Source organism: Homarus americanus, unplaced genomic scaffold (assembly GCF_018991925.1).
Source record: "Homarus americanus isolate GMGI-L3 unplaced genomic scaffold, GMGI_Hamer_2.0 scaffold45814, whole genome shotgun sequence".
Taxonomy (NCBI): domain Eukaryota; kingdom Metazoa; phylum Arthropoda; class Malacostraca; order Decapoda; family Nephropidae; genus Homarus; species Homarus americanus.
Window position 1 is genome coordinate 2,838 of NW_024735671.1, and position 10,935 is coordinate 13,772.

General features: G+C 35.8%; 1 protein-coding gene across 1 annotated transcript; it reads left to right on the forward strand.

The window, feature by feature from the left end:
* Window positions 1-1,558: 1,558 nt before the first annotated feature.
* Window positions 1,559-10,877, forward strand: LOC121871598 (serine/threonine-protein kinase 11-interacting protein-like). Its single transcript, XM_042374011.1, has 7 exons — window positions 1,559-1,693; window positions 4,603-4,779; window positions 5,335-5,525; window positions 8,352-8,450; window positions 8,992-9,169; window positions 9,321-9,514; window positions 9,830-10,877. The coding sequence occupies exons 1-7, from the start codon at window positions 1,597-1,599 to the stop codon at window positions 9,998-10,000; spliced, it is 1,107 nt and encodes a 368-aa protein (XP_042229945.1). The 5' UTR covers window positions 1,559-1,596; the 3' UTR covers window positions 10,001-10,877.
* Window positions 10,878-10,935: the final 58 nt, after the last annotated feature.

Sequence of the window (10,935 nt, forward strand, 5' to 3'; positions counted from 1 at the left end):
CATTGCTGGATTCCTTGTAAGACCAGGAATATTTTGAATATAAATGTCATATATTTTGCACAAAAGATAACATAGTTACCTAGTTTCATGTAAATCCACAATGAAAACGTGGATAAGATAAATCTTGATAAAATCACACGGGAAAATGGAAACAACGGAGTACCTTAGCTTTCGTCTTTATTCAAGACATCTTCAGAGGCAACTAGATTACATGGACAGAGAGAGGCTTAAATATACAGGGTGACCTAAAAACATGAGGTCAGGTCATAATGATGACATCCACTAATCCCCACACCAACCTAGAGAAAAATTTTTATCTAAAAATTGTAAGTTTAAAGCAAAATATATGATGTTTATATTCAAAATGATCACCAAATTATAAGAATTCCAGCAATGTAAATTATATGCTGACCGGGTAATTTGTATGAATTTTATGAGCTAAAACAAATATCTTCAGTTAATAAAAAAAAAATAATCTTCACGACACTATCTGTCAATCAAAGTACCCCACCTTGCCTCCCCCCCTCTTCCAACCGCGCGGTCAGTCCCAACCCTCCCCCCCACCCCCCCACCAATCCTCCCTTCCAGAGTTTTTAACATTTAGTATTAAATAATACCTCAGATTAAAGTTAGGATAATATAATTGACATTGCTGGATTCCTTGTAAGACCAGGAATATTTTGAATATAAATGTCATATATTTTGCACAAAAGATACCATAGTTACCTAGAGAAAAATTTTTATCTAAAAATTGTAAGTTTAAAGCAAAATATATGATGTTTATATTCAAAATGATCACCAAATTATAAGAATTCCAGCAATGTAAATTATATTCTGACCGGGTAATTTGTATGAATTTTATGAGCTAAAACAAATATCTTCAGTTAATAAAAAAAAATAATAATTCTTCACAGGGTAACAGATGGTCGGTTGGTCCCTCCCTCCCCCCCACCCCCCACCAACCGTCCCAAGGAGATGTGTGGGATAACCACTAAATTTTAATAAATAATACCTCAAACTAAAGTTAGGATAATATAATTGACATTGCTGGATTCCTTGTAAGACCAGGAATATTTTGAATATAAATGTCATATATTTTGCACAAAAGATACCATAGTTACCTAGAGAAAAATTTTTATCTAAAAATTGTAAGTTTAAAGCAAAATATATGATGTTTATATTCAAAATGATCACCAAATTATAAGAATTCCAGCAATGTAAATTATATTCTGGCCTGGTAATTTGTATGAATTTTATGAGCTAAAACAGGCAGTCAGGCAGGGTGGCGGGTGGGGCAAATCTAAAAATAGCGTCTCGGACACTCACCGCGTATATGTGGAAAAAATCCGCGTTAAGTGAAAGTTCAGCTTTGGCAAGGCACCGCGTATATGCGAAAACGCGTTAAGTGAAACCGGGTTAGGCGGGGTAAAACTGTATATATATATATATATATATATATATATATATATATATATATATATATATATATATATATATATATATATATATATATATATTGTATTTCAAAGGCAGGTATACTGTACTATATACTGTATTGTATTTCAGAGTGACATGATGTGAGTGTTGAAGACAACCATGGATGATGCCATACTCCAATGGGTGTGTAGTCTTGCCACTGCATTCCGCCAGTCTGCTCATCTCCTCCTTGATCAGCAATATAAGCTTTTATTAGGTGAATACATAATAATTTTGTTGAAGTCTTTTGTTTATAGGAAGTGTTAACCTCTTTTGTCAATACAGGTATCCTCGATCTGTGATATTCTGCTTTAACGATGGTGATGTAAACAATCCGCGTCAACGATGGTCATCGTCTGGCCAGAGGAATTTACAGTCACAAAAATAAGATAAATCACTTCACAGTCACCAAAACAAAGTACAGTGCAGTACTGTACAGTAAAATTTGAACGTTAGTGGTGTCCTTTCACTGTACTACTCGGTCGAGTGTCCTTACTTGGAGCTGGCGGACGCTCGCCCCACAAGGGATCACAGCTCAAGATTGAAGAAGCAGCAGGTCCAGAAAACTGTGAGGGCAAACTTTTTTGGAGTGAGAGTTGTGAACTTTTGGAACAATCTGCCAGAAAGTGTTGTGACGGCACCGAGTGTGAGCTCTTTCAAGACCAGACTTGACCAACAATGGAACGGGTTCAGGTACATTCAGGAGCCAGTGCATGCTCAGTACTTGCCAACAGTGCGTGACAGAGACGTGACCGATTGCTCAAATGGCTAACGAGCTGATCAGTGGTGAAGAGGATAAAAGAAAAGAAGAAAAGGGGTAAGGAAAAAAAAACACCAATGATAAGTAACAACACTGATACTGATCGATAATCGTTGAATATATGATCTCGGCCATGTGTGATCACCATAAAACATATCTTGCTACTGGTGCACTACAGTAACAAGCTATGTTCTATGGTGATCGTTCATATGGTACAGTATTCTGTTTTGGTGACAGTTAAGTGATTTTTGTTGTTTTTTGACTTAAAGTACTTACCGTAGTTTCTTGTTGTCAACACGTGAGCAGTGGTCGCCACTGTCAAAGTTTTTACGTTTTGTGACAAGTTGTTTCACTCTCTTTTTGTGACTCTGAAGTGAATAGTGTTCTTAATGATGTGATGAGTGATGTTTAATTGTTTTATGTCTATTATTAATGTAGGATTTTTTTTTTTGTGATTCATGTGGATGTTGCACTGGCTGGGAACATATCCCATTGTAAATAGGGGTATACCTACTTCAGTGTTGTTGTCATTTCACAACTTTTTCAGTGTACAGAGTAGTTGTGACTTTCTTTTAATGCCATATGATATATTTATGGTACAGGCTGCTCTTCATTTCTCAGTTAGAAAGCTTTATTGAATCTGGTTGTTTGTCAGTAAAGGATATGATTTTTAATAATATTTTAACTTCCATTTATTCAAAGGTAGGCAGGGCTTGAGTTGTGGTCGTATGAACTGTTATGATATACCAGTTAACTTTTTTCAATAATTCATTCCAGTTTTTATACTTCTCAAGCAAGTGCAGTCCAGCTGATACTAGTACAGTACTGTAATACCGTATTGTAATTACAGTAATCTTTTGTTGATGGGAATCTTTGATCCCCAGAACTCCGAGTGGATTTTTATATTAAAATTATTAGTCATTTTAAAATTTAGTTAACATGTTGATAATATATGCAGTACAGGGAACTAGTTTTTTGTGCGCCCATCAGCCGCTTGACTCACCCACCAGGTGTCAGTTTGGCTTTGTTTACAGTGGAGTGAACATCGATTTTGTTGGTATCTTGAATATTTTTGCATTTTTACACGAAAATTATTGGTCATTCTGAAATTTAGTTAACATATTGATAATATATAGCGCAGTGCAGTGTTGATTTAAATAAAATAATCTTGAATCACACCTAGTGAACTTAAAATTTTATTGGTGAAATGACGGCATCAAGCATGGGTCCTCTGAAAGGTGATTTCTCCTCCATCCACACTGCTTTCTCTTCTCCCTTCTTTTCCACCCCCACTTCTAATTCCCATCATCATCATCAACCAGGAACCTTCTACATATACACCTCAAAGTAAGTGCACTATACTGCATTTTTTTTTTTACTTTGTATGTACTTTTCTCTGAGCTGCAACCAATTTCCCAATATCCCATTGAAACAGTGGATTCGGTTAACGAACGATTCTGTGGAACGAATTGTGTTCGTTAACTGAGGGACCACTGTACATATATATATATACTGTAAAACAAAGAGACGATTGAGTTACACTGGGATGTTTTGCTGGCACATCTGCCCAACGCAATCAATATACCAACAAAGTGTCTAGACGAGGTTTGCCATGGATGCTGTTACTACAGTTGAGGCCTTCCAGGATTGTGCTATGGTTCTTCAATTGCTGAAACAAATGGTGCATCTGCAAAAGTTAAAGAAAAGACAATGAGTGTGTTGTGAATTGTTTTTTTTAATTGGCGATGGCTGGCTTGTCAAAGAAGACCCTGAATAATGATTTAATAATACTAAAGAAGTTTTAAAGTGACGAATAAATAGAAACATGTCACCGTTTTATGTGTTGTACTGTATTTTAAATTATTATTGTTTCGTGATTTATTTAAATATTTACTTGAATATTCAACACCTAATATGAAACTAATTTGAGCACTAACCCAGCCAGCAAAGCTCACTGCCAAACTGTTGTCCATTTGGGCCATCAGGCCAGCAGCCAGCAAAATGGGCAACAGTTTTGGAGGAAAGTGCCCAGTGGGCTGCCACCGTTAGCCATGAATTCCTGGCTGGGAGACTGGAAGCTATGTAGCTGGTATGTTAATTTAGATTGGAAAAGTCACGTATCCTGATATATGAGAGTCTTTAGGTTTGCTTCCTGAGGATTATAAGCCATATACCTGGCTAAGTACTGTACAGTAACCACTTCTCTTTTCATCTTGTACATCCTTGGATGTACTGTATTATTTAATTTTCAGCGTGTTTGGTTGACTTTTACAACTGGTGAGGACAGGTGTATTATCACAAATACAATTCTTTTTATTTATAGCTTTGGGATATTTTGAACATTAACCAATATCTTCATTCAACAGACACGTGGTCACTTGGAGAAATTCAAGAAGCATTTAGTTTAATCCTTGAGATAGAGCAGCACACTAACTTCCATGTGCTGCCTCCCAACCACCGCCAGCACTCCGCAATCCCACACCTTCAGTTTATTTATGACCGTCTACAGAAGATCTTTGGTTTAAGACTGTGGGCTAAAGTTGGTGAGTAATTAGAACGTACATTGAACATTAATAGTACAGCATAAACAAACCATTAATTTGATTCTATATATTATGTTGAGTATAAAAATTATATGGTTGTAGTGAAAATTGCAGATAAAGGAAAGAGCATTTTGTTTTCTGGCCTTTTCACTAGAGTTGAAGTGAAGAAAACTTTCGAAAGTGAGGTGAGAGGTTTGAGTAATATCTTTCAAGTATGGAGTTAAGTAACAAAATGGTGTACAGGTATTGTACTGTATTGTATTCACAACAATATGAGATTTTTTTGTTTCCTTGTAGGAGAGATGTATTTTTTTTAAATTTATTTGCTTTGGTAAAATTACTGAAGATGTATTACATTTGGTTCAGCTTTCAGCTGTTAAAGGACAATAGAGTTGGAGACGGAGGTAGACCAGTTAGTGGAGCTTGAATATGGTCGCCCGAAAGTAAATGTTGGTGTTTGACAAAGTTCTTCCATCAGGAGCAAAAGCCTAGTGTACACTGATTGGTATTGGGTCTTGTTACAGGGAAATTAATTAAATTATTTTATTATTTCAGGACAAAGTCTTCCACAGAATGAAACTATAAGTTTACGCTGCTTCCGGAACTTACAAGCTCTGGAGTTATTGCACATTCCTGTGACCAGCCTCAAAGCCCTCCAAACCCTGCGGCCAACACTGCGATCAGTAATAATAGTTAAAGGACTAACACGACTTAGTGATCTGTTCATCCGTTGTGGTGCTGATAAGGTAAATTTTAACTCCATTATTTTTATCTTAATTAAAATACAATGAAATATCAGTTTTTAATATATAATCCAGTGAAAGGACAAGTAAAAAAATGTAGGACTGAAATGTACTGTGGTATTAAAAGAGAGTCACCAAAATTTGTGTGTACACACTTTACATCTGTTACAGGTACAGTACAGCTACAGGTCATACAATGTTTTTGATGGTTATTCAGTAACTAAATCAATTATATTCATTGAACTCTGTGGGATACATTATATAAATCCCAGTAACTGTCTTCCATCACAGCATTGCTGCAATTTTGGAACCTTGGTAATAAGCTGATCGTATTTTAGTTATTTCTTAACCAGAGAAATTGAAACATAAAATTTACTCACATTTTGCTATTTTTGTAGGAATTATACTTGATATGGGGGTGGATGTGGTTACTCTTGGATACATCACTGTGGAAAAGTGGATAGAATGATGGTTATTAGTGTGTCTGTCATCAGTTTTTCATTACTCTCTACTGCTCTCTACACAACTATTGAAAATTATTTTTGCCAAACTTGGTAGTCAGGTCAGAGGGTAAGATGTCATCTTGCCCTCTGACCTGACTACCGACTGCTGCGGTGTTTTTTGAAGATTAGTAGGGTCATTACCTAATACCTGACCATTGTGGACTTGATCTCACCCTCCTCTGTATATATATACCTTGTTATGTACTTCTCCTTAGCCTGTACTCACCCCTGAAGATGTGAATTACACGAAAGCGCTTGGGAACTTCGTGTTTTCTTTTTCCTTGTAGTTATCAGCATATATATATATATATATATATATATATATATATATATATATATATATATATATATATATATATATATATATATATATATATATATATATATATATATATATATATATATATATATATATATATATATATATATATATATATATATATATATATATATATATATATATATATATATATATATATATATATATATATATATATATACACAGTTTTACCCCGCTTAACGCGCTTTCACTTAACGCGTTTTATCATATACGCGGTGCCTTGCCAAAGCTGAACTTTCACTTAACGCGGGTTTTTCCACAGCTACGCAGTGAGTGTCCGGCTCGGATGCTATTTTTAGATTTTGACCACGCGCCACCCACCCGCCCGCCTGCCTGCCTGCCTCTCCCTCCTCCTCCCTCCGCTTGGGTAAGCGGCGCGGTAAGGTTGCGCAGTGTGTGTCTTTGTTGCGTTATCACTGACGTCATATGACGTCTCGGACTGTGATTGGCCATGCAGCCCTACCCCCCTCTGCTGCTAGCTGTAATTGGCTTAAAGTATTATGACGTGACTACCCCGGGGAGGGAGGGAGGGAGGGAGCCAGTCCAAGCCAGTGATAGTGAGAGTGAAGTTGATTTTGAGGGATTTGTCAGGGAAGCCCTGACAACTGTAAGTGACAGTGATATTGATTCACCTAGTAATGGTGATTCACCTAGTAATGGTGATTCACCTGAGGGGCAGTAATCTGCCCTCTGCCTCGGAACCAGCCTCCATCCCCGTATGCCGACCCATCTCTTCTACTACCGTGAGTGTTCCTCAAAATTTTTCGTTTTTTAACCTATTCTTTATTTTTCCTATGTTAACCTTTATCTTTCCTAACCTAACCTCTTCTATATTACTTGTTTTTCATGCCACCATAAAGTTAAGATAGAATTTTTACTACAACATAGTTATTTGTCGTCAAAAAGTGGAGTTTGGGGGTCGGGCTGGGTTCTATTGGAATTAATCCCATATGTTCTGTTATTCACTTAACGCGTTTTCACTTAACGCGGGACCCTCTGGGTTCAATTGACCGCATTAAGTGGGGTACAACTGTATATATATAATATATATATATATATATTATATATATATATATTATATATATATATATATTATATATATATATATTATATATATATATATATATATATATATATATATATATATATATATATATATATATATATATATACATACATACAGCAGTACTCCGCTTAACGCGGTCAATTGAACCCACAGGGTACCGCGTTAAGTGAACAACAGAACATATGGGATTAATTCCAATAGAGACTGGCCCGACCCCCAAACTCCAATTTTTGACGACACACAACTATGTTGTAGTAAAAATTTTATCTTAACTTTATGATGGTATGCACACACAATTAATAATTAAGAGAAATATCAATAATATTAGGTTTTTTAACACTTGCATTAGTAGAAAAGATGGCTGGGCACACGGGGATGGGGGGTTGGTTCCGAGGCAGAGGGCAGATTATTGGCCCTCACCTGTATCACTTGTATCAATTGTATCACTATCCACCACAGAGGCTTGCAGGGCCTCTTTGTCAAACCCCTCAAAGGCCATATAAGTCCATATCCTCACTATAATTATCACTATCACTGACTTGGGCCGGCTGTGGTGGGTGGCGGGTGAAGAACTCGGTAATGTTTTGATGACTGGGCGACCTTGTGCGCATCGTGCCCGCGCCGCTTCCCGCGTATATGATGAAAAATTCCGCGTTAAGTGAAAGTTCAGCTCTGGCGAGGCACCGCGTATATGATAAAACGCGTTAAGTGAAACCGCGTTAGGCGGGGTAATACTGTATATATATATATATATATATATATATATATATATATATATATATATATATATATATATATATATATATATATATATATATATATATATATATATATATTATTTTTCCATTTGTTATAGTGCCTTTTTAGTTTTTCCACTAATGTATTGTAAACTAACTAACAGTGTTTATACTGTATATCAGGCAGGAGAGTTTGCATGGGAGCAACTGCAGGAAGCTGTGTTGGCTCACAACTCATTGTACAGTTTAGACCACAGCCTTAGTCTCCTGCCAAACCTTAAGGTATGTTGCAAGAAATATGTAAGTACTTACTGTATCTTGTACTACTATTGTGGGGATTATTTGAAATTGTATTACATTTGAATTTTTTGTATATTCTGTCATTCAGTATGGTATTTGCTTGCTTCTCTGTTGGTCTGTACTGTTTATAAAGCTAAATGCTTGAGCACTGATGAAATTTGGTGGATTTTTCTTGATAAGATTTGAAGGGATTATGTCTCATTGGTTATTTACGTTCTGTGATGTTTTTTTGGAGTAATTAGGGCATAGAAACTGTCATAATTTATATTATGAATTAATGGTTATATGGCTAACCATTGCAAGCATAGAAAATATACATAAAACGTTTATGATGATGATGATGATTATTACAGTATTATTATTGAAACCAAACTATTTTTGGTACTTAAGCTTTCAATTACAGTTCACACGTATTACAGTGTTTAGGTACATGTATATATTTTCTGGCAATTTGTATGATAGCGCCTTTAGTAGAAATTTGAGGTTTATGGTGCTAATACTGTATATGTTTTTGTTTGAACAGATACTAGACTTAAGCCATTGTGAACTGGAGGATGCCTCAGCTCTGGAGTACCTCCCTACTGTGTCGTTATTAGACCTGAGCCACAACCAACTACGGCTCCTTCCCCGTCTCTCTCCTACTGCTACCTACTCTCTTATAGTTCTCATAGCCAATAACAATCTTTTTTCTCACATAAGTGGTGCGTATATATTTTGTTGTAGTTTTGGGTTGCTTAACAGCCATTTACATTACTCTTTTAAGAATGGACATCATATACAGTAGTATTTTAAGATGAAGTGTTACAACAGTTTTATATTCTGTAAGGATGCTACTTATTTTTCCTTATTTAGGTTTACATGAAATGAATAACATTGAGGAGCTGGATCTGAGGGACAATGTATTAAGTTTGAAGGAAGCGTTGTCACCCATTGGTGCCTTACCTCATATTAGAGTGCTCAAGATAAGTGGTAACCCTATCACATGGGACCTCAACTACAGAAGTCAAATTATCAGACAGCTAAATCCTGCTACTGCCAATCACAAGGTACTATATATGTTGACTTAGTTATGAAATTATTTTCACCATTAACTTTACTAATGTAACACTTGTCATATGTGCAGCTTTATGTTTGATAGAGAGGAACTTATTCATGTATGTGTTAGAACTTGACAACTTGTTAAATATTTGGTCATTTTCTTAGGACACAAAATCATAATAGTCCTTGTGATGTATCATTAACTTGTCCAACTTAACTCTCTTTCATCTTTTATGGTTAAATTTTTTAACTCACTGTGTTTCTTCAATAAATGTTTATTATCACTTTTTTTTACTGCTCATTTAAGATAATGTTGTTTGCAGGTTGTGTTTGATGATGTGCCTCTAACAGGTCAAGAATATGATGAGGTTGGGATGCATGCAGTGCCAGCAGGATCCTCTTACTCCCCAGAACTTCTTTCATCCCTCTCCTCCCTTTGTTCTCCAGTGAATCCAATAAGTCCAGCACATGGACTAATCTCACAGCCTCTGTAATCACCTGAAGAGGCAGATCTGATTCAGCTAGATCCAGTAGACTCCCAACCAGCAAGTTTAGTTAATGATTCAGCTCCTGTATCACTCAAAAACTCAGGTTTGGTTGTGTTCTGCTCTTGGCATTTAGATTGTATATCATCTGGGTATTTAAGAATTGTCTGTTATGTTTTACTTTTGCATGATTTTTAAGTGGTGATGAATTCTTTTAAATCCTTTACACATAAAGATGGTGCATCACAACCACTCTAGATATTAACAGTAGTGTACAGTGTTATGTGAGTGAAATGATGTACAAAATTTCAATTTGAATACATAAGAATTTATGTATTTCCTTATTATTACTTCTGGTAAGGAATCATACTCATATATACAAGAGGCTGTTATAATTTTATAATCACCACCAACCTGATAACTGACTGAAGTATTAATTTATGCTCATTCATCCCTCTGGTAATAAACATCACCCTTGGCTGTGAAACTTTCTTATATTTGACGTAGATTTTTGGTGCTCAATGCAAATACTTCTCTGTTACCGTCTAGTAGAAGTTTTCATGCTAAAAATTTTATAATTGTTGCCCATGCTTGGAAGGCAAGGACAGCTGCCAGTGTGTCCCTTTTTAATATTCATCATACCTGAATGTCATCAAACTTACGTCAAGTAGAGGATGCAAAGGAGACCATTGCCTCTATTTTCATGTACAGTGCTTCTCTTGGGGGTACATGATAACAAATTTTAACTATCTCGATGAGCATGGTTTATATGGAAGATTCTCCTCTCAGATTCAGAAGAGCTAACTCTTAACTATGTTGGATTAAAACTTAATAAAGTTTACCTTTGAAGTATTTTAGGAGCAGACGAATGTCAACTGTCTTTTGATTTATTTTTAGTTCACTTTTGATAGCATGAAACACTGATGTCTATGTTTCCCATTTAT

Bases quoted from the DNA above. Each gene is read 5' to 3' on its own strand.
- LOC121871598 (XM_042374011.1), top strand. From the start codon at position 1,597: ATGGATGATGCCATACTCCAATGGGTGTGTAGTCTTGCCACTGCATTC. The intron at 9,170-9,320 runs GTGCGTATATAT...TTCCTTATTTAG, and splicing joins TCTTTTTTCTCACATAAGTG to GTTTACATGAAATGAATAAC. The intron at 9,515-9,829 runs GTACTATATATG...TGTTGTTTGCAG, and splicing joins CTGCTACTGCCAATCACAAG to GTTGTGTTTGATGATGTGCC.